Genomic DNA, 18563 nt, shown 5'->3' with positions numbered 1-18563 from the left:
AAGGAAGTAGCTGTGGTGATCCAGAGGATCACCAAATTCTTTCTGGTTTTCAACACTGCTGACTGATTTGGGGGCTGGATGGTGCTTGTCATGCAGGATAGGTACTGTTCTGCTTTGCGCAGACTTCAGCAAAACATCTTGGACAATCATGAGACCTGCCAGCATTTCCCAGAGGTCGTCATCTACCCCATCCTCTTCCTCTATCATGGCATGTGTCTGGGTCTGACAGCCACAAACAGAAGCTGGGAGCTGACCTATCATGAAAAGTCATGTGTATTGTATGGAACAAGGATATTAATAACAGCAGGCCCTGACTGATTACCCAGTGTGCCTGGGTTAGTGGCAACTCAAGGCTAACGTGGATTCGAGATGGGTTAAACGATTACTCCCTTTTATTCCTGGCAAAGCTATATGGAAGGAAGGGATGGATAGGAGCCAACTTCCACTAATCCAAAGGTGCAGGGTGAAGGAATAAATCCTAACTCCAAATAGCAGTTGTGTTTGCACAGTGTCCCCTCCAGTATGTAGTTCTGCTTATATTTGCAGTTTGTTGTTGATGTCCAGAAAGGAAACACAGTGTTAGCATCTGAAGGATCCCCCTTTTCCACCTTGTCCTTCACAATAGCATTTTACCTGCTGATCAAGAGCATACATGCCTGGATGTAGCACGCTCCTCTTCAGTACTTCTCTCTCTGCAGAAGTGGGTCTTCTCACTTGGCCATTTGGCCTTGCTTCTGACTGCAGCTTTCTTACCTGAGGTACTTTGTGTTGCATAAACCTAGAGAGATATTCATAGATACACCAGCTCTTATCAAAACATCCTTTCTTTTGACTCCCCTGTATACAAAGCTGCCCAGTTTTACATGTAACTCTTTGGTGGTGTTGGCTTTTACTGTTCCAGTTTGCTTTGCACTGAGTTGCTGCCTTTATGAATGTAACTATTATATTTGAGGGTATAGCATGCCAAGAAAATAATTTGTTTTCCTTTTAAGACTGCATCCGTCCACAAGTTCAGGTTCAGACAAGTCACTTGTGCCTACTGAGGATCCTGAACGATCCCTAACGGAATACATCCATCACCTGGAGGTTATCCAGCAAAGACTGGGGGGTATGCACCCAGGTGAGAACAACCTCTTCCCCTGCTTTTTGCAATGCTCTTCCTATATTGCCTATAACACTTGTTATATGTGAAGAGCTTCATTTTAAGGAATAATTATTGAGTGGGAGAGGGATTAATCTCTGAAATGAAAACATTGTGACTCGTATCTAAAACTGTGGCATGTCTCAAAAGGAGTTCTTAGGGAAATTTTCCAGAGATGATGCTGAATAATTTCATGTGATTTCCACCTCCCTCCTGTTATCAAGTCTAAATAAGCAAGTGTTGCAGTTTAAATAAAGCAAGTTAACTCTCTATACAACTTTAAAGTCAAAGAGAACCACTGCAATAGTTGAACAGGGCCTTCTTTGCAGCACACACTATAATACTTTCCTCATTTGTCACTTCCTTGTATTCCATAGCCGATTAAACAAAAATTGGAAGCTAGTAAAAACAGACATGTAATCCTAAAATTGATTGAAGAGCACACATGGGATTGTAGTGGCACTTAACTTTGCTACTTAGAAACCTCCCACCTAACTTCTAGACTGCATTACTTCATGTTCTAGTCTTGTACCACAGAAGTAAGGTGTGGAAGCTCCTAGGGAGCCTGCTGACAGCTGCTTCTCCAGGGACTTTGGAGAATCTATCCCAAAGCTTGCTTCACCCATCCAGCTTTATGTTGTTCCCTGGTCTGAGCTAATGTGGGCCAGCAGGTCAGGTAATGCCATCAGTGCTTTGATCCAACCTTTATGCTTTTGCTATTGCTGGTTCCTTCCCCATGTTACTTCTGGCTGCTCATCCCCACAGTCAGCTTACTTCATGAGGCTGCTTTTGGGTCCCTGTGGTCCTTTATCTCTAGGCAAGCAATCAGACTTAACTGCTTTTGGAAAAATAATGATGATTAAATTACCTTCTGAGGCAAATTTTGAATGATCACACATTGCATTCCCAACACATCCTTTAGTGTTAAAAGACTAAACATTAAAAGGATGTGTTTCTCTGGGAAGAGAGGAGCTTAGCTCTGGCAGCATTCAACCCAGGAGCCTGGTATGGCTGGACAACAGCTCTGGGGAAGGGCTGAAACACTGCCTGTGTTTCTGGCTGAGTTGAGCTAATAAGTATCCTGGTCTTGCTTACATCACTACAGTCAGCAGCTACAGTGAGACTTTCATAAGGGAACTCCTGACATTGTTCTCAGCAGGATTTTGCCTAGAAACCTTAATTCCATGACTTCGTGGGTTTGGGGTTTTTTGTTTGTCTCTTCCCCCTCCCCAGATACGGCAATTATTTATGGTAGATAGAGAAACAAATGTTGAAATTGAAACCTGGCAGCATTTGTAGAAATAAGGTGTTTTGCTTTATGGAAAGCATGAATAAGTATTCCACAACTGGCACACCATTGATAGCAATTCTGTGTGGAAAGTGTCTGTCACATCAGGAATTTCCATGTCTCCAGAATGATGTCAGTAATTACAGAATGATGTCAGGAACTGCAGAGCAATGCTGCAGCCTTTACAACAATGCTGTGAGCAGAACTAATGGACTCTAAAACATCTACTCAATGACAAGACTTTCTCCAGCAACAGAACATGTGTTAAATCATCACCAGAGCAGTACAGTTGAACTGCACAACCCTGTTTGTGGTGTGTGAAGTGGGTGATGGAGCATTGGTCTGATGGTGAAAGCTTGCTTTGGCAGATGGGGAAGCTTCCAAGTCTTGGTTTGTATTGTTCCTAGGTGGCTCATGAAAACGGGAATTACTTTCAGGAAAGCTCATATGAAGCACATGGAGGAAATTACACACTGCAAAGTGCACCCTGTTGCTTTGTAACACAAATGGGTTTCTAATACTCATTTATTTACATTTAGGACAAGTTCCAGGCCCTCCTCGGCAGAGGAGCATGAAGTGATGAGGATGCTCCTGAGATCCCTACTGCAACGCCTTCCCTCAGTTACTGCTTCCTTCTAAGTCGGTCCACACATAACAGAGGCACTTGCGACCTCTTGTGCAACTGAATAAAGGGCAGTGCTTTTGCATCGGTTTTTTATATGACTTTTTATTATATTTTAGTACTTTAAGAGGAAATTACTTTTCACTAAGAACAGTGTTTTACATTCTCATGTGAAATGACTACATTAACAGCTGAAGTGTGCCTGCCTTGCTGTACTGTAAGTTGCAAAGAGTCTCTTTGGTGTTTATTTTTCTATAGTGTATAGGTGGCCTCCTTGTAAAAAAAAAGAGACGTTATTAAAATGGCGTTTTATTAGTGAATGCTTACATTGTGTGGTTATTTGTTTCCACCTTACTTACTTTTCTTGCTGTTCCTAAAATTGTTTGGGTTTTAGTATTTCAGTAGGATCATTTGGACCAACAGAACAGCTAACATACTACACATAAGCTTCTGTGAGTTTGGGATTTGCTCTTCTGGTTTTACAGTAAATAAATCCTCCCTCCCCTTGGTCTTTCTATATAGAATCCCAGCCTGGTTTGGGGTGGAAGTGACCTTAAAGCTCACCCAGTCCAAACCCCTGCCATGGGCAGGGACACCTTCCAGTAGAGCAGGGTGCTCCAAGCCCCTGTGTCCAACCTGGCCTTGAACACTGCCAGGGATGGGGCAGCCACAGCTTCTCTGGGCACCCTGTGCCAGCGCCTCAGCACCCTCACAGGGAAGAGCTTCTGCCTCATCTCCAACCTGAACTTCCCGTTTCAGTTTGAACCCATCACCCCTTGTCCTATCACTACAGTTCCTCTCCAGCATCCACAATGAAGTGCAGCACCCCTGCGATGACCCTCGGCAGAGAGGTGCCTTTGTTGTTCTGTTCAGAGCCAGGGCCCACAGCCACATTCTGCTGCAGCACTGCACTGGGGAGGGGAACGTGCGGAGGCCAGGGAGGGCACACGTTGCTCCCGCCCCACTGCTGCTGCCACCACGAACCTGCTCACCCCTACAGAGGGCAGTTTCCCACCGCCGTTTAGTAGGCAGCTTCTTCCCCACACCCCAGCTCCAGGAGCGTTACTGCTACTGGTGGAGCTGTCCCGGGAGTCAGGACTGAGCCCAGGATCCACGGATTCGCCTTTGCCCGAGTCCTGGGGGGCTGCAGGACTGCCGCAGGAAGATCACACCTTGGTGTCCTGCCACGGAGCCCTGCAACCTGCGGTTGAACTGGGAAAAGCCTCAACCCAGGCTCCGCAACCGCCGTTTCCTGCTCCCCTCCGCCGCGCCCTTCAACGGCGGTTGTCTTTACAAAAGGTTAGTTTGGGGTTTTTTTACCCCAAAGTGTAGTTTCGGTGTCTCCAGCGGGCAGGGCAGCGGCGGGGCAGGGACCCCCTCCTCAAGCGCTGGGACATGGCGCACGCCCTGCGCTCCCTCCGCACCGCCGGCTGAGGCGGCCCAGGCCGCGGCAGGCCCGGGCGGCGGGGCGGGGCGGGGCCGGGCGCTCCGCTCCCCTCCGCGGCGCCGCCTCTCGCTGCCCGGCCCCACCTGCGGCAGCGCTGGGCGGCGGCTGTGGCGGGCCGCGCTGGCTGCTCGGCCGCGCCATGGCGGCGGAGCGCGGCGGCTGCTCCCTGGAGGCGGTGCCGCTGCCGCCCGAGGTGCGGGAGAGCCTGGCGGAGCTGGAGCTGGAGCTCTCGGAGGGTGAGTGAGCCCGCACCGGGCACCGCGCGCGGGGACGGGGCGCTTGCGGGGTGCGGCGCGGCCCGGCTCGGCTCGGCTCTGCCGGTGCGGTCGTTTCCGCTGCCCGCCCGGAGCAGGGGCCTGGTCCCGCTGAGGGGGCCGCGGGAGTCTCGTCCCCCGCGTCCCGCTGGGGCGCAGCGGCGGGCCCGGGGCTCCTCACCCGCCCTCGGTGCTGAGCGGCGCTCGGGACGGTCAGGGCCTGCGCCCTCCGCTCGGTCGCAGGCACGGAGCGGGGCCGCCCGGTGGCGGAGGAGCCGCGCTGAGGGAGGCGGCTGCACCCCGGCCCCCGGGTGGAAGAGGCTCCTTCAGAAGCGTTTGGGAATGGCCATGAGGTGGTTTTGTGCTCAGGCGGAGCTGGCACCGGAACGGTCAGTTAGTGTGCAGCTGGGCGGTCTGAAGGAACCGCTTTAAAAGTGTCTTTAATTACAGCTGCGATCTTAAACCCCTTGCTTCAGATCTCCTCATCATTCCAAACGTTTTTATGCTTTCCTGTATCAAGTTTACAGGCAGGAATGTGATGAAGTTCTCTCTACTTCTCTAGTTAATGAGCTCCTGAGCAGAGGTGGTGAAGTTGCAGTGCCAGACTGAGGGTTCAGCTTGACAATGTACTTAAGCCCGTCTGAAGAATGAAGGCATCTGTATGGAGCCAGGCTGAGGGAGCTGGGCTGGCTCAGCCTGCAGAAGAGAAGGCTCCTGAAGGGGAGACCTCAGAGCAGCTCCAGTGCCTAAAGGGGCTACAGGAAACCTGGAGAGGGGCTTTGGACAAGGGCCTGTAGGGACAGGTCAAGGGGAATGGCTTTAACCTGCCAGAACAGGGGAGACTGAGATGAGCTCTTAGGCAGAAGCTCTTCCCTGTGAGGGTGCTGAGGCACTGGCACAGGGTGCCCAGAGAAGCTGTGGCTGCCCCATCCCTGGCAGTGTTCAAGGCCAGGTTGGACACAGGGGCTTGGAGCACCCTGCTCTAGTGGAAGGTGTCCCTGCCCATGGCAGGGGTTGGAGCTGGGTGAGCTTTAAGGTCCCTTCCAACCCAAACCACTGTGATGCTGTGATCTATTGGTTTGCTGCCACCAAAAGGTACAGTTCCGTTCCACCTCTGTGCTTGTGTTTGGAGCTAACAGGTGTTCTTCTGTGACCCCTGGCAATTATAGTTGTTTCCTTGATAGGATTGGGGTGAGGTTTTTTGCATATTGGTTCTGTGCTGTGGCCCACCTTGCAGACAGGCAGGAAAGCATGCAGGGGGTAGAGAGACTGAGGCAGCGTTTCCTGTAAGCAGTTCATTACTGCATTGTCCCTTGCTATGTTGTCAAGCTGCAACTTTAGCAGAAGAGTTAAAAGCCTCTAAGTGCTGTGGTCCTGGGGTGGGAGCATTCAGTCTGCTCCTCAGATGTTGCAGTTTTCAGTACATTTAGGTGGGCAAAAATGATGTTGTTTTACCTTAATACTCTGGCTGACTTCTGCTGTGGTTTAGGAGATGATTCACGGGTTGGTTGTCCTTGCCTTCAGTGTGGAACCTCTGGTGCAGAGGCAGGGGAAGAGCGCAGGGTTAGTAACTTTGTTGGCCAGGTTTAACCTGTCGCTGCATGCCTGCCCGAGCGGTAGGAAGCAGTACCTGACACGTGCTGTTGCTTGTGCAAGAGGAGTTCCTGCGACGTGTGAGCCATGCTAGCGAGCTGCTGGTGCCTGTGTGCTCTTATGTGGTGGCCACGGCTCTGTGTTGTGCCCGCTGGTGTCTGTGGGTCAGCTGGGATATCCAGTGGTGGACTTCTCTTTCGTGTAGGTTCTGGCTATGTGTTTGTTTAACCACTGGAATCTTTCTTTATGGGTCTGCAGGGTGTTAAACCTGTGAAATGTCTAAAGCGATTGCGAACTGCCTTAGTGCAGCGCATCATAGGTCATGGAATCCCGGACTGGTTTGTGTTTTCCAACCTAGCTGATTCTATGATTCTGTGTTACATGATCGCTTCACATCTGCATGTGCTGCTTTTAATGGAGCCCTCTGTCATTAATATTCCAAACTTCCTTACTTGCAGAGGAAGGAACAGTGGTCTGATACTGGTGGAGATTGACAGTTATTTCCCTCTATTTATCAGAGCACAATCCAGCCCTTGGTGGAAGGCTGTTGCTGACAGCAGCTTCCTCAAGCTTCCAGTAGCCTTTTTGTGGGGTGTACAGCTCTCTTCTGCTCTTGGTGCATGGAGATTGTACCTGACCTCTACCTGAAAGAAAAGGGTCGTGTGTGTGTGTGTGTGTGAGAACAGGCAGATTGCAGAGATTTAAGAGGGGATTTCTTTTGCTGAGTGTGCTGTGAGTTAGAGACAGTTGTACTTGGGAGGATGTTGCCATAATCCCAGAGGAAGTGTGAAGGGAAGAAAAGAAGCAAGTTGAGAGCAAGTTCCTTTCTACTTTGTATGTGTACTTTGTCAATAGAAATGCCATGTAAGTTGTGCTGGGGCAGGGGTAGCGTGTGTTCTTGTTGATTACATTCTTTTCACCTATAAATAAATCAAAATTACAGTCAAAAACTTTCTTTGGTTTTGTCCCGGGTTGTCATAGTGGAAGCTGGGGAGAGTGTTTGCTTTTAGATGTAGAGAACAATGAACACAGAGTACATTGCAGCTTTCTAAAGACTCCAAATCCCAAATAAAGTGTTTAGGTTAGAAGAGTTTTGGATGGGGAGGGAACTCCAACTCTTGCCATAGTTCTGGTCACATGTGCTCTTATGGATCCTTCTGCTTGTACAAGATCTTAATCTCTTGATTGACAGTTGTTCGTATTCCTCGTGTACTAGAAAAATAATAGTTGGGGGTAAAAGAGAATCCCTACACAGTGCTTGCTGGGTTGTTACTTTAATCCTGGCATTTCTTTCTTGCTGCAAAAAATAGTGATTCTTCTAGTCACTATAAAATGGGGCTTCCTTCTGTGCTCTGAAGGAGATCGAAGGTTATAAACCCCTCTTTAAAAATCACAATCCAACCTGCAGTGGAGATTTTGGAAGAAAAAACCATCCATGTGCTTTCTTAAAGCCTGTACCTTTTTTATGGTAGTGCATTGTGTATTTGTCAGTATTTTTAGGTATCTAAATGTACACTGCTTTTCATTAAGGCATGATAATTGTGAAGAACAGGTCTCATTTAGACACAAATGCTACTTGTGTGATTTGTCCATTGATGAAAGCCGTATTGGATTTGAAAGCTGTGCCTCAATGACAGCTTCTGACTGTTCCCTTATGCAGAAGACTTTCATTTTTATCCTTTACAGAGCTTTCCCAGTTTTTCTGCTGCAGTGTTTTTCCCATGGCACATAGCTATAATTTGCTGGCTTATGCAACCAGATGCATGTTCTGGGTAAGAGAAACCCTTCCTCCAGCAGAAATAAATCTTGACATTCAAAAACCTCTTCCTGCAGAGCACAAGGCATGGTGCTTCCGCTGCCTTCCCATTTGAGCACCTTCCCGTTTACTCTCCTAAGCCCCGGAGGTGTAGAATTGAGTCATTTTTTACTTCTTCCAGGTCATCTCTGCAGGAAGATGCCTCGCTTGTTCCTTTCTAATGCAAGGACAATATACTTAAGAGTAGAAGGAGTCAAAGATTAAACTGCATTATGTGTCTGTGTAGCAATGAGAAACATCCCACTGGTGTTAGCTTGTGTGGCTTTGTCTTCTGGAGTTGTTTATGGTGGTAGTCCCCTCAGCTCTGTTCAGGGTCTTAAAATAACATATGACTACACTTGTTTCTTTCCTCGGAGATTTCTTGTACTTGTTGCTGTGTGGTTCTGGTGAGCCTGGGCCATTTGGATGCATAACATGATTTCCATCTAGGAAATGTTGCCTAAAAGCTGAGGAAGGAAGAACGTGGGTTTACAGACTTCCAGGTGGCTGGTGGACCAGCATGTGAACGTTACAGCACTTCTTTCTGTGGCCTGAATTTGTGATCAGCTTTAAACATCCAGAATATGGGTTTGTTTCGTCTTCTGTTTCCTGGGAGTTTGTAGGTTGGGCTTATTTTGGAACTGAGCTGAAACTCTCAACAGACGTTACCTACTGAAAAGAGGCTGAAGATGCTTTTTTTCTAGTTCACATCTATTCTGTCACCCACCCCAGATGGGAAATGCTCTTGATGGCTTCAGAATGAGTCCTGAGATAGAAATGTATCATCACGTAGTTTCTCATCTTAATTAGAACTTGATTTCGCTGTTAATTTGGGGTGTTGAGTTTTCCCTCTCTTAACACATCCCTCCAAATTTCTTCTGAGCCTAGTTAAGTTTTAGTGGGAAGCATGGTGGTTTAGATGGAGTGTTCAAGGTGTGGGTTGCTCTGGTTCCCAATGGGATGTTCACATCTGCCTCGACAGAAAGCTCACTCTCATGTAATTTTGTTCCCAATTATTTATTTCCCATTTCAGAAAGGAAGAATTAGTGCTTGTGTGACAAGGGACTTTTGTCTGCTGGATGGGGTTTTGTTTTGGTGTTGGTTTTGGGGAGCTTGGGGGTTTTTATGTGAGTGGAAGAAAGTGTCAGCTCAGAAGTGTTTCGTGAAAAAAGGTCAAGGTATTTAGTGTCTGACATTTTTTGGCTACAGCAAATAACCCACCAAATACTTTGTTGTAACTACTAGCTACTGTTAGCTCATACTAACAGTCTGATTGGAGGGGGTTAAATAATAAATTGATAACAGGATACTTTTTTGGGGCAGAACGTCTTATGTAAAACTAAAGGTAGTGGTCAGAGCTGAAGAGTTTTAACTTGCTTTTGCTCCAGTAGGAGTATTGATGTGCTATTAGAATACTGTATGTGATATCAGGAGAGGAAGACACATGTGCACACACTTTGCTATGAGAAGGCACGGAATTTGGGTGTTCAGGGTTTTTTCTGCTCTTAAAGTAGCATTTTTGTGTTAGGGAAGTCTTCAAAAAGTATGTCTGCAAATTGCAGTTGTTCACCACTTCTGCTGCCAGCTTAATACATGAAAATACATATAATCTGAGGCTACCAGTGGGAAGAACTGTTGGAACTGGGGAGACAGATGCTAGGTAAGAGGGTGATGGTCTGTGAAACTTGGCCTGCAGCAATTTTGTTGCTTCATTTCTGTGTCCTTCCAACAGAAAATGTTAATATTGTGGTTGGACCTGGGGCTTCCCAAATGGCCATGGGGGCTGAGGATATCTGCAAAGCTTGTTCTCACGTGTTACTCCTGGTGCAGGTATTGGCAACTGGTTGCTGTCCTTCACGCTCGCTCACGTTTGGGACTGAAATAGTCACACAGTGCTCAAACAGAAGCAGGTTTCTGGTTTTTTACTTTTCTTTCTTTTTATTTATTACTTTTTGTCTTGTGGCAAGGAGTCGTTGTCATTGCAAGCTTCATGGTTCCCATACACAGGGATCCTAAAGGATCATTCTGGTTATGTAGCTGAAGAAGGGTTTGAGGGCTCGTTGTTGATGACTGTCAGTTGATGGAACAAGGCTAGCTCTTTCCTGCCAGCTCCATCTGGAAGTCAGGTCCTATCGTAGTCTTCATAAATACTTGCTGCTTTAATGATATACTGAATATGAACCAACAAGAAGTAGCCCACTCAGTTTTGCCTTATATGGGCGCAAGCATAGAATCCCAGAGTGGTTTGGGTTGGAAGAGACCTTAAAGCTCATCCAGTTCCAACCCCTTGCCACAGGCAGGGACACCTTCCACTAGAGCAGGGTGCTCCAAGCCCCTGTGTCCAACCTGGCCTTGAACACTGCCAGGGATGGGGCAGCCACAGCTTCTCTGGGCACCCTGTGCCAGCGCCTCAGCACCCTCACAGGGAAGAGCTTCTGCCTAAGAGCTCATCTCAGCCTCCCCTGTTCTGGCAGGTTAAAGCCATTCCCCTTGTCCTGTCCCTACAGGTCCTTGTCCAAAGCCCCTCTCCAGGTTTCTTGTAGCCCCTTTAGGCACTGGAGGACTGAAAGTCATCCCATCACATTAGTGTAATTGTAGCAGTAACAACTGGGACTCTTGTAGCTGTGTTTCTTGCATCACTACCGTGAAAAACAATTGTACACATTTTTACGGCTGTCATAGTTTTTTACACACATCCTCCCTTCAATTTTTTTTTTGCTTCAAATGAAAAGACATTCCTCAAAACAGGGGCTGACTGTCATTTCTCATTGACCTGTAGAGATGCTTTAGAGCTGAGTTTATTACCCAAACCTTGCTGTGTCCTCAGTGGAATTACCTCATAAACTAGGGATTTAAGAGAGGGGGCAGTTAACATAGATAGTGTGAAGAGTTCAAAGTCCTGTGTGCACTTCTGTGTTGTGAGAGAAAAGTAAACTGACCCATTTTCTCTTTCTTCACACATCCCATGTGCTGGATGAGCAGAGTAGACACTTTATTTCTTTCCTCCCCTCTATTTTGGAAGGGAATGGGAAGCTGGTTTAAGGGCTCTTGTTGGGTTGACATTCAAGGTTAGCAACCATACTGGAAAGTTCTGTCATAGTGGTGGAATAATGTGATTGACCATGGTTTTCATCTGGAATGCACCTTCCCTTTGGCTCTGATTCCCACTCTCCCATCATACTAATTTTTCATCAGTGTTTTTCTTCCCCCTGCTCTCCCTTTTTTCCCTGCCTTCTGAAACATGGCAGGGTGAGGAAGGTGTCTTGCTTAGCTGACAGCATTCTTACACTTTCTGTCTTTAGCTCTTTCCCATCAGAACAGTTTTGTGAACAGTGAGGATCTGCAGAAGACGTAAGGATATCCAGTCTTATTTTGATGTCTGTGGCTTCCAACTTTGGAGCGATGCACTCAAGGCCTGACAAGAAAAGGACTAAATCTACTGTGGTGTTAATTTTATTGCTTTGAGGAAACAGAAAATGCCCAACCAGGAGAACTGGGTCATCAGCTTTCTTTTCAATGATAGTGCAGTTTCAGACTCAACCAGTTAGGTGGTTGGGATTTCTTTTTTTGGCTTTTGGGTTTCTGCTGTAGTTAATCAGTGTTTAGATTATTCTCTTCCATGTGGTTGGGGTGGTACAACGTAAAACAATCTCTGTCTCTTTCGGAACCAGTTCTGCATTGAGTGGTCGACTGTAGTTGTAGACTAAGATTGTAGTTGAAGACTCAAGGGACAGCTCGATATGTTCCTGGGAGATACCTTAAGTCCTTGCTGGTCTGAATGGCAACAGAAGTGATAAAATGTCTGGCCAAGCCATGAGTAAAGTCTGTCAGAAATTCCTTCAGGATTTCAATTCAAAGAGTGGCTGCGAAGAAGAGGGAGCCTCCTTTTAGACACGGAGGCACATGGAAAAGAGGAGGGGTGATGGGCACAGGTTACTCCTGGGTTGATTCTGGTTAGACACAAGAGGAAAATTTTTCACAAGGAGCACAAGGAATAATCTCCCCAGTGCAGTGGTGGATTCCCCAACACTGGACACTGTTAGGATTGGGCTGGACAGGGTGCTGGGACATCTAGTCTAGGTCATACTGTGCCTGCAGAGGCTGGAGCACATGATCCTTGATTCTCTTCTAAGTTGGGATTCTGTGATTCTTCAGCTGTCATCCTGGGCAGCCTGATCCAGCTGACCCTGCAGGAGCAGGGGCTTCAAGTAGGTCCAACTTCAGACATTCTTTCCAGCTTCAGCTGTTCTGTGGCAGAGCCCTGGTCTTTAAACCTTGTTATTCTTTTGTATGTTGCTTTGGCAAGGAAGGTTAGATCCTGCTGTGGGACAGGAATATGATGGCAACCTGTACTGGAAGAAAATTAAAGGAAATACAGCTTTCCTGTAGCCCCTTTAGGCACTGGAGGTGCTCTGAGGTCTCCCCTTGAGGAGTCTTCTCCAGGCTGACTCAGCCCAGCTCTCTCAGCCTGGCTCCAGAGCAGAGCTGCTCCAGCCCTCACAGCATCTCCATGGCCTTTTCTGGCCTCGCTCCAGCAGCTCCACGTCCCTCTTGTGCTGTTGCCCCAGAACTGGATCAGGACTGCAGGGGGGTCTCCCCAGAGTGCAGCAGAGGGGGAGAATCCCCTCCCTGAGCTGCTGCTCACGCTCTGGGGGTGCAGCCGAGCACAAAGGGGGGTTCTGGGCTCAAGCGCTCACTGAAGCCAGGTCATGGGGAGCTTCTCCTCACCCAACACTCCCAACTCCTTCTCAGGGTTGCTCCATTCAGTCTCCCGCAGCCTGGAAAAGCTTTTCCAGCCTTCAAGCTGGAAAAGAATATAACACTGTGATCTTTCTACTTCCCTTTGTGCCCTGTTGTCCTTTGTGTGGTGGTTTTCTGATGAAGTTTGGGGCACCCTCTGCTGCTGCAGGAGCTCATTTTTTCCATCTCCAGTGTTGCACACAGGGGCCTCTCAGTTTTTACAGTGGGATCTTGTGCTTGCCTGCCTTCTCTGCTTTTCTGTTCCTGACATGGAGCTGGAAGGGGTCTCCATCTGCCCCTGGGCTCTGAGCAGGGGGCTGTTTGACCAGGCAGCTGAAAGAAAGAAGCAGTTATTGCCCAAAAGGAGAATTCCTGTCCCCAGACTGTTATGATCAAGGTAACAGTGACAGCAAGTTCATAGGAGAGAAATTTGGTTTTTTTCTTAAGCAATTCAGTGGGTTGAATTGGCTCAGCCAGATGGGCTCAGAGCTGGATTGGGTTGAGGGGAGAAGGATGAAGGAGGGTGCCAGTACTTCAGCTCAGCTGCAACATGAATCCATACCCATGAATCCATTTTTGGTGTCTGCCTGTATCCATATGGCTTTTCCTTCAGAGCTGTCCTGGATCCAGCCTGGAATCATAGAATCAGAGAATCACTTGTATCTATGGCTCAATATTCTATAATCTTTACAGTAGCATAAGATTCAATAATATTTTAAATATCAGTGGTTGTGCGTAAATCCCGGTATCTGTTACTTTTGCTCCAGCAAGACGTATGGGTCTTAAACTTGAGATAAGTCTGTGTTGCAAAATCACTGCAAGATTGGATGGGGCTTGGAGCAAGCTGCTGTAGTGGAAGGTGTCCCTGCCTGTGGCAGGGGGTTGGAACTGGGTGAACTTTAAGGTCCCTTCCAACCCAAACTAATCTGTGATTGCGTGATGGCTGTGATGATGAAGGTAGCTTATGGGTTGGTTGGCGATGATGGAGTGAAAACCAGGAAATGGTAGACAGTAGTAAGAAACAAATGAAGTCTTTCACTTTTTAAATGGAAGCTATATATAAGGAAGATTTGACAGATTTGGTGGCTGAGTAGGTTCTTACACAACTGCTGTATTGCTGATGCCTTTTCCCTGGCAGAACCAGTATTACCTGGCATGCATCCAGAGGAGAAAAAATACTTCAAAAGTTATTATAGATACAAAAAAACATATGTATAGCTAATATCTGAGAACTTGTATCTTCTGCACTCAACTGCACTTCATTGCATCTTGCACAAGGGCTGCTTTTACTGTTTATTTGGGTTGTTTCTGGTTGTGGTTAGGCTGTTTTGGGCACTTTTGTGCTACAAACAGGTTTTTGGTTGGTTTTATCAATTCTGTCCAAAGTCTTCAGCCCTAGTGACAACCCACATGGGTTTTGGTGGCTTTACCTTTCTTTAGTGGATATTTGTAAGTGTCAAGGTGAACCAGTAAGTACTCTATGCTCAACTTTGAGCCATTCTCTGTAGTGCTTCAGTCCCGCTTGCTGTGTTGATGCATTTCCAGCCCAATACACTGAATCATGGGCATTCACACATGTGTTTGATCTTACTTTAGGTGAAGTGCATAGGGATATTTTTTTAATAGTAAAGATCAAAAATGCTAAATGAGGTGAGTGCTCTCTCTTGTAGAATGACTGAATGAATGCAGCTCAGTCACCATTTCTCTGTCACGTTGGCAGTATGATTGTGCACTGCAGTGAGAAGTAGGAAGACAAGTCTTTCTGGATGAGGCGGGGGGGAATTAACAGCGGTCTTGTAACTTTGGACAGACACTTCCCTTAAGAAGAGACATAACTGTGAGCCATTCATTCTCTCCTTGCTGTCCCCGGTGGTGTTTGCACTCACTGAGCCCGTAACTAGTGATAAAATAGAAATGACCTTGACTAAATCATAGCAAGAGGTAGCTTTGCTGTGTTAAAACAAATGATGTTTTGACAGTGCAAAATAGAGATTATGAATTGGTATGAGATAATTCCCTGCGGTGACTGAAGGGTACTGTTGGTAGGCTGATGACTCATGATGTTATCAAAATCGTGTTCATCACATGAAATAGGTTCTCAATGGCCTTTTATAAGGGAAATTCTGAACTTAAAAACTTGAGAATGTCTTTTGCGGTCGTTGCTGGATATTGTATTGGGGAGAACAAGTGCAGTAAGATCCTGAACTGGTGCTGGATGAAGACCACTGCCTTGTTTTGTTCTAGGAGGACAAGGTGACTGTTTGCTGGAAAATAATGCTTTTGTGCATAGTGGGTGGAAGTAACTTCAGCAAATGAGGCTCAGATCATGTTAAATAGGGTTATTTCTGTAAGCATGGTTTTGCATTGTGACCAGAGAGGGAGAAATCCAGAAGACTTGATCATGTTGATGTACTACCAGGTGATAAAATAGTAACTTGGGCAGGTTTATGGATTTGTAGACATTTCTAGTAGCGGTGAAGTAATATGCATTTAATGGGATGAAGCCATTGGGTGTTTAATGGTAAATACCAGTGTATTTAAGTAATTTAAGACTAAGGAAAGTTATATTTAGAAGAAATCTAGTTGCCAACGTTATAGGAATTGGTGTTACTCCATTGAGACTCATCTTCAGGTTTTGGACTGTTTTTTCTGTGTGATTTATTTGATTCCAAGCTATCTGAGTACTTTCAAATTGTTTATTGTGTTTCTAATTTGTGCTAAGTAGTTAAGACTACACCTAACTGCCGTGAGCATTAAAAAAACAGTCTGTTGGTACGTTTGCTTGAGAAAATGTTTGAGGAAATTGAAGTGGTTTGGGGTTGGTTTGGTATTTAAACCAGAGAGCACTGTTATTCCAGTTATTTCTTGAATTCAGCCATAAAAATGATTTAGGTTGAGATGGACCTTGAAAGGTCCACTAGTCCAACCCTCCTGCAGTGAGGAGCGACATAGGATCAACTACATCAGGTTGCTCAGAGCCCCAGCAAACCTGACCTTGAATTTTCAAGGGATGGGGCATCCACCACCTCTCTGGGCAACCTGTGCCAGCGGTTTACCACCCTCATTGTAAAAGAGTTCTTCCTGGTTACTTTCCAAATAGTAATTCTCTTCAGTGTCTCAGTACATGCTCAGCGTCAGTTCTTTTTGCCTAGTGCTCTAAGTCTTGTTGACTACCTTCTTTCCTACTGCATGCAGGAAAACCTAACAGTATACTATTCCTTTCTGACTCAAGATGATGGGACAGCTGAAGATCAGCTTAAAACAGATGGCAAGTAGAGAAGAAATTTTCTTTGCCAGTGATAGGCATGTGGTTTTTATTCTACCTCTTTCTCTTGGTATCGGGTCTCAATAGTCTTTCTTCCTGAAAAATGTCTGCTGTCTTTCTTACACTAAATGCTTACAGAATCTTAGGCAGGAAAGGACTTCAGGAGTGTGCAGGGGTATGTTACCAGCTAGAATCTCAGTGATGTCTTTTGCCAGTGCAGCCCTCTGCTGCCCAAGAAAAAATGGGAGCTTGGGGCACAAGGAGACCCTTCACACTGGATGGTTACTGCTTTACAAGCAGCCAGGAAAACAGCACATGAAGACTGCAGGATGTTGCCATTAACACATTCCCATGGAGAACCAGCAGTGCTTATAGCAGGACATCTACCTACATTCGGGAAGGATGCTGAAGCAAGCACTTGTTAGTTACTAACCTTTTTTAGGTGCTTATTAACAACCATTGGCTCCCCTCAGTTATTTTAGGTTTATCTAGGAAGTTTCAAAGAACCATAGAATCCCAGACTGGTTTGCGCTGGAAGGGACCTTAAAGCTCATTCAGCTCCAACCCCCTGGCATGGGCAGGGACACCTTCCACTAGAGCAGGGTGCTCCAAGCCCCTGTGTCCAGCCTGGCCTTGAGCACCTCCGGGGATGGAAGTAATAACACTCAAGCCTCTGCATTAACTCAAGCAAACATACCAGGTAAGGATGTTTTGACACTTCTTTCAGAGTCATGAATACACATGATTTATTAGAGGAGGTTTTGAGCAGCAGGTCCTTTAGAGACTGAAGGGTGTCGGAAGTGAAGCCTAAAAATAGATGCAACCATAAAATCTGTTTCTTGCAGAAGAACGTCACAATGATGTCTCTACTTTTTTAGGTCTTCCGGTAGATTTGACTAGGTCTTGATACTGTGTTACTAACATCACTGATTTCCAGGTTTTACAGGAAGAGACTTAACTGATGGCTTTTCTAGTGAGTTCTAGTCTTACTTACAACAAAGAAAGTAACAACATGACCTTAAGGAAAATCTGCCTGCAGAATATTGACTTTGAAGTTATTTTTTGCTGTGAGTTTTGTTGTGTTTGAGGGTTTTTCTCTCCTTTCATAGCTTAGGACTTCAGAGTTTCCCAGGGATGTTGCTGAGGGCTGACAAAAGTAATCAGCTTCTTGATTTCAGACAGTCTTCTGGAAGGAAGGTTAAAATAATGTTGCTTTTCTGGTGTGGGGTGTCCCTGCCTGTGGCAGGGGGTTGGAACTGGATGATCTTAAGGTCTTTGCCAACCCTAACCAATCTGTAATTACTATTGGGATGAAGAAACCTTAGCAACTGTAAAAGCTTTTGGATTTTAAACTTCTTAAGTATCTCTGATAATTTGAGAACTAAAATGACTTTCTAAATTAATGAATACATTTGTGAAGCTGTTGAAAGAACACTTGAGTATCTGATAGACATATATGAGGGTTTGAAATGATTATCCACTTGTGTCAGTTTTTGAGTGTTTTCAACCTATGGCTTATGGGTTAGGTCATGTACACTGGAAAAGCTGACAAGTAAAATAATTCTGGAAAACTATGATGCTTTTGTTCCTGGAAAGTAAAATGGGAACATCTAATTTGCGAAGCTCCTCAGAAGGGTTTAGCCACAAAACTGTAGAGAACATAGGACCATTGGTCTGTATGAAAGCAACTGAATTCCAAGCCACATACTAACAAAACACATGCAAAAGTCAGAAAAGCTTTGCAGTTTGGGGATATTGGAAGGTTTAGAATTGAGGAATTTTGGCTGAAAGGTGGAACTGTTGATAATAATAGTCCAAAGCAGCTTCCTGGGGAAAGAAGCTGCATTTCCAGAAGAGAAGTCTTGTACCAGTAGATGTATATAATAGTATAATGATCACACTAAATGCATTTTTCAGGAGCAACTCAGGTTCTGAGGGGCTGGAGCTCTAATAGAAGAGCTGAGTCCCTGCAGTCTTGGCTGTATTACTTACAGTAATGTCATATTCACTAATGAACGTATTCAGATATGGCATATTAGCCATTTATTATTTGTTACCTTTCTGTCACTTAAAAATTTAAGGAGACTCATAGAATAGTTAGGGTTGGAAAGGACCTCAAGATCATCCAGTTCCAACCCCCCTGCCATGGACAGGGACACCTCACACTAAACCATCCCACACAAGGCTTCACCCAACCTGGCCTTGAACACCGCCAGGGATGGAGCACTCACAACCTCCCTGGGCAACCCACTCCAGTGCCTCACCACCCTAACAGGAAAGAATTTCCTCCTTATATCCAATTTAAACTTCCCCTGTTTAAGTTTTAACCCATTACCCCTTGTCCTGTCACTACAGTCCCTGACAAAGAGTCCCTCCCCACCATCCCTGTAGGTCCCCTTCAGGTACTGGAAGGCTGCT

General features: G+C 46.1%; 2 protein-coding genes across 5 annotated transcripts in view; both read left to right on the top strand.

The window, feature by feature from the left end:
- The window catches only part of LOC136009996 (pericentrin-like), a 79214-nt gene extending 75843 nt beyond the window's left edge, over window positions 1–3371 (top strand). The window contains exons 49-50 of the mRNA XM_065670563.1: window positions 993–1120; window positions 2969–3371. Coding sequence (XP_065526635.1) covers window positions 993–1120; window positions 2969–3009 — 169 coding nt within the window. The 3' untranslated portion in view covers window positions 3010–3371. The remainder of the gene's footprint in view (window positions 1–992; window positions 1121–2968) is intronic.
- A 1215-nt stretch (window positions 3372–4586) lies between these two features.
- DIP2A (disco interacting protein 2 homolog A) overlaps window positions 4587–18563 on the top strand; it is a 97418-nt gene continuing 83441 nt past the window's right edge. For all 4 annotated transcript variants that reach the window (XR_010610617.1, XM_065669776.1, XM_065669775.1 and 1 more), the window contains exon 1: window positions 4587–4734. Coding sequence is in view for 3 of the 4 variants with exons in the window: in XM_065669776.1 (XP_065525848.1) it covers window positions 4638–4734 (97 nt within the window). In the remaining variant the exon portion in view is untranslated. The remainder of the gene's footprint in view (window positions 4735–18563) is intronic.

Source organism: Lathamus discolor, chromosome 3, assembly GCF_037157495.1.
Source record: "Lathamus discolor isolate bLatDis1 chromosome 3, bLatDis1.hap1, whole genome shotgun sequence".
Taxonomy (NCBI): domain Eukaryota; kingdom Metazoa; phylum Chordata; class Aves; order Psittaciformes; family Psittacidae; genus Lathamus; species Lathamus discolor.
Note: the sequence above shows the minus strand (reverse complement) of the source record. Positions and strands in the feature narration are given on the sequence as shown.